At 56.0% G+C, this 4,413-nt stretch overlaps 1 protein-coding gene across 1 annotated transcript; it reads right to left on the bottom strand.

Annotated features, from left to right (window-relative positions):
- Positions 1 to 916: 916 nt before the first annotated feature.
- On the bottom strand, positions 917 to 4,407 carry CAMK2N1 (calcium/calmodulin dependent protein kinase II inhibitor 1). The gene is made up of 2 exons (XM_019666646.1): positions 3,749 to 4,407; positions 917 to 2,227 (listed from the first exon to the last, which is right to left on the bottom strand). The coding sequence occupies exons 1-2, from the start codon at positions 3,912 to 3,914 to the stop codon at positions 2,157 to 2,159; spliced, it is 237 nt and encodes a 78-aa protein (XP_019522191.1). The 5' UTR covers positions 3,915 to 4,407; the 3' UTR covers positions 917 to 2,156.
- Between the last annotated feature and the right edge of the window lie 6 nt (positions 4,408 to 4,413).

A 4,413-nucleotide genomic window follows, 5' to 3' on the forward strand; every position in this document is an offset into this window, starting at 1 on the left:
CTGTGAGCTGTGTTGTGACTCCCCAGCTGACAGCTTTACAACAAACATATTAAAAGCTCCCGGCACTGGGGCTCCTAGATGTGGCACAGCCCAGAAGAAAAACCTCTCCTGGTCTTTCTTCAGTCCAAATCCTTCTCCCAACCCCTCCTCTCCCATGGGACTTCTCCAGGGCCATTAAATGCCCTGAGTACAAGGGGCTGAGAATTTTTTTCACAAGCCTTTTTGAGGTGATTGGAAAAAAGCTGCCGAGCAAGAGAGCCTGAGACATTCCAGGCTGTGGGCCCCAGAGGACCTGGCTCCTCCCTCATGTGGGAACCTGGGAACTCCAGAAAGAGCAGGTACAGGGAAAAGCATCTAGCTCCTCAGCCCTGCCTTTGAAGACAGGTGGCCCTCAGTGAAGGATTATGTGGGCATTTGATCCTGAGTGCTATGATGTACTGGGTGTTGTGTTCATCCTCCCAACAACCCTGAGAGATGGGAGCTGCGTTATGCCCACTTTACAGATTTGGAAACTGAGGCTTAAAGTAACAGGACATGTTCAAGTCCATAGAGCTAGGAAGTGAAGGACCTGAGATTTGAATCCAAGTCTGCCAGCCTCCAAACATTGCTCTTAACAATACTGACTGCCTCCCAACACACCAGCCTGCCTTTTCTCAGCGCTCCACCAGGATGGCAGAAACCTAGGAAGCGGGGAGAGCCCAGTGCAAACCAAAATCGAATGAGCTTGCTCTCCGGGGATGGCCTTGCTTGTCCAGCTTGTCTTTCCTACCATCTGATCCCAACCCACAGTGCCCTCCACTTCATCTTTTTGCTTCACAGACCAAAGCTACCCTTCCCTCCCTCCTGTCTGCAACCAGCAGACAAAAAGCAAGTCCCCCCACCACCAACAACCAAAGCGGAGAAAACAGAGGAGAGAGACACAGGAACAGTTCTTTATTGTACATCAGAGAAATAGCCCTGTGTGCTGGTTAAAGTTGCAACATACAGAATATCGAATTAAGAAAAGAGGGAACAGGGATGGGAAGGGAAGAAACCTCTTGAGGTCCAAAGTTGCAAACAAAAAATGGTAAAAGATTTCCTCACGCAAGAGGCATTTTTGCAAATACCATGCAAAACAGGCAGCTGGTGTGCCTTAAGAGAACCCCTATAAATAACAGAAAAGACACTCCAAGCATTCCTTTACGTGGACTCAGAGCACAGGAAAAGAAACCAAAATGCCTTTTGGCATTTCAAGATATTTGGCACTCTTGTGATTACATTTTTTACAGTCCATTAAAGAGAATAAACTGACACAATATTAGAGAAAAAAACAGGCTGCTCACACAACAGACTGCAGGGAGAGGTTTAGAAAAAGCTCAAGCAGTTTTTTCTGTGTTTTTTTTTTATGTTGTTGTGTTTTTTTTTCCTGACATATAAAATGTGTCCATTTGCATTAACTTGGGCAAATAGCTTGCAGCAACAAAGAAACACAAGCTTTACAATTCATTTTAAAATAAAACAAGGATTCTTTCTCTGTTTCATCCCTTAGAAAAGTTTTCTTATTTTAAAACACATTCCTGATAACTTCAAAAGATGACCAAAATAAAACAGAGTATCTATAGATCATTTTCTGATTTTTCTTTGTACATCCAAGGATAACATAAAAAAATAAAATCGAACAGCATTTCACATCCAAGTGCACAGAATAATTTTTGCAAGATTAAATAATGTAAACATTGGGAACAGCCAAATCAGCAAAGAATGCCAACACCTCAAAACACCCGGTGTTGCCGCTTCATTATTTAAGTGGTTCAAAATCCAGATCTATAATTGCGCAATATTCACTGTATATAAAAAGAAATTGATATTAATTTTAACAAATAGCTGCAACTGAGACTTCTTTATTTCTTTATATGTGTGTACATAGTGATTTTGTTATTTTTATTTTTTTTTTTAATTTTTATTTTTTTTTGCAGAGGAGCCCAGAGCCTTCTCCTCCTCCTCCTTCTCACGCCTCATCTGTCTCCCGGCCTGACACGAGATACAGGTTGTTGATTTCATCGTGGGTAGCAAGCTAGCAATAAATTTCAAAGTGCTTTCTCTTCCCATGCTCTTTTTGCCAATAACTGTTAATCGCCGTTCTTATTCTCTCCCTTAACTCATTGTCTTTGGGGGAGTTAGACACCAGGAGGTGCCTTGTCTGTCATATTTTTCAGCACGTCATCAATCCTATCATCTTCAATAACAACTGCAAAAAAGGGGGAGAAAAGGAGAAGTGAGCGCGCTCGGGCCTCGCCAGGGGTCTCCAACGTTTCTCGTTCCGCCCGGGAGCCGGGACAAGATGAAGGGAGGGCGGAGGAGGGCTCCTTCCTGGCTGACACAGCCCTATCCTCTTCGGCCTCTGCTAAAGGTCCCTTGGCGGCTTTTCTATGAACCACCCCCCACACGCACGCGCACACACACACACACACACACACACCCTGGCTATGTCCCAGCTGGGTTCTGAGGAAAAGCAGCAGACCGGGAGCAAATCCCACTGCCCCGACCGCGTCCTCACCACTCACTCAATCACCCATCCCAGGCGCTTTTATTTAGAAAGGAAGACCCCGGGCCGAAGAGCGAGGGGCAGGAGGAGCCGAGGTCTCCGGGTCTGGGACCTTCGGATCGCTCCGAGCGCGGAGCGGGCGGCCAAGGCTGGGTGCGGGGGTGCGGCGGTGCGGGGAGGGGGAGGGGACGCCCGGGGCCGGTTCCCACGGCGCGCAGCCGGCGGAAGGATCGGGCCTCGCTTGGGCCGGCGCCCCGCTCCTGCACCGACTCGGCCTCTCCGCGCTCCCCGCTGCTGCAGAGGTCAAAGCCTCCCTTCACTCCCTGCCCGGGGCTTGCCCGCCTCTCCGCCTCTGCGGGTCGCCGTGTCCTCCGCCTCTCTCGCCATCTCGACCTAACCTCGCCTTCTTCAATCCCTCCATCAGTCTCTCGGCGCGACGGTCACCTGTCGAGGTCTCTGGGTCTCCCCGCGTGCCCGGGGTGTCCGTCGCTCTCATTGTCTCAGCTGCTTCTCTGCCCTCCCCAGGCTTGCGCGCCCGGCTCCCTCTCCCGAGCTGTGTCTCGGCCTCTGCCGATCCCGGTATCACCCCCACACCCCACCCGCCTCCCTCCCTGTCTCTGCGTCTGTCTCGGTCGGTCTCCCTCGTTGTCCCCGCGCCCCTGGAGCTCCTCTCCGAGGCTCTCCGCCTCCCAGTCCCTCCGGGTCTTTTCCAGCTCTGGCACCGAGCGCCCAGGCAAATCCCCTTCCCCTGCCAAGTGACAATGAAAACCCTTGCGACCCGAAAGCTCCTAGCCTTCCCAGTAGGAATGGGGGTCCTGCCTCCTCAGTCCCCCACACCATCCGTCCCTTGGTGACTCGTGGGACACTCCCCTCGGGGTTGTACAGCGAGTGCAGCTGCAACTACAATGCGCAAAACGGGGGGCGGGGGAGCGTAGAAATAAAAAAGCAAACTTTGGCGCGGGTGGGGTTCGACTAAAACCTTTCAGCCCCCGCTGCAGTTAGAAGCCGCCACGCCCCCTGAGTGACCCCAACGGGGATCGGGCTGAGGGGGAGGGATTCCCGAGGCCAGCTCCAGCCGTACCCGCAGTGCGGGATCCCCCCCCCAGTTCTGAGCGATGGGATTCCACTGGGTCGGAACAGGGGTGCGGGAGACCCCCACAAACCTACGCCAGGCCTCAGTGACCGAGAAAAAGGGGGTGTCCGGGGAGGAGGCCGCGAACTCACCCCGCTTGCTCCGGCCGATCTGGCCCAGCTTGGGCGGCCGCTTGTTCTGCCCGGCGCCGAAGAAGTTGTTGGTGTCCTGCAAGCGGCAGGAGAAGATCTGGCCCACGTCGCCGCCGTCGCCGTAGGGGCTCAGCTTCTCGTCGCCGTAGGGCAGCACCTCCGACATGGTCGCGTCCGGGGGCTCCGCGGCGGCGCCTCCTCCTCCCGCGTCCCCGCCCGCGGCGGACAGGGTCAGCGGCGCTGGGGCCGGGGGCGGCCGGCCGGGGACGGCCCGCGGGGCTGCGGCGGCGGTGGCGCCGGCGAGAGGCGGGGAAACGCCGCCGGGAGAGGAGCGCGCAGCCTGCCCGAGCGGCCCGGCGAGCGCCCGCAGCTGCGCCGCGCTGCGCTCCGGCTCCGCGCGCGAGTGACTGCTGCTCTGGCGGAGGCGAGCGGGACTCACATCCTCGGCGCTCTCCGGAGCTGGGCGGGGGCCGGGCCGGGCGGGGCCGAGAGCGGGGAGGAGGAGGAGGAGGTCCCCGAGCGCCCAGGGGGCGAGGGGCCGAGGAGGGCGCGCCTCCGGGGGCCGGCGGGCCGGTCCTGCGGCGGGTGCTGGCGGAGCCGGCGCGGGTTCAGGGAGGCGGACTGGGGAGCTGCGAGCTGCCGCGCGGCCAGCGGCGGGGAGGTGG

This window comes from Hipposideros armiger, unplaced genomic scaffold, assembly GCF_001890085.2.
Source record: "Hipposideros armiger isolate ML-2016 unplaced genomic scaffold, ASM189008v1 scaffold_477, whole genome shotgun sequence".
In the NCBI taxonomy this organism is placed as follows: domain Eukaryota; kingdom Metazoa; phylum Chordata; class Mammalia; order Chiroptera; family Hipposideridae; genus Hipposideros; species Hipposideros armiger.

Coding starts and splice junctions, on each gene's coding strand:
- CAMK2N1 (XM_019666646.1), bottom strand. CDS start 3,914: ATGTCGGAGGTGCTGCCCTACGGCGACGAGAAGCTGAGCCCCTACGGC. Junction 2,228..3,748: donor GATCGGCCGGAGCAAGCGGG/GTGAGTTCGCGG, acceptor CCTTTTTTGCAG/TTGTTATTGAAGATGATAGG.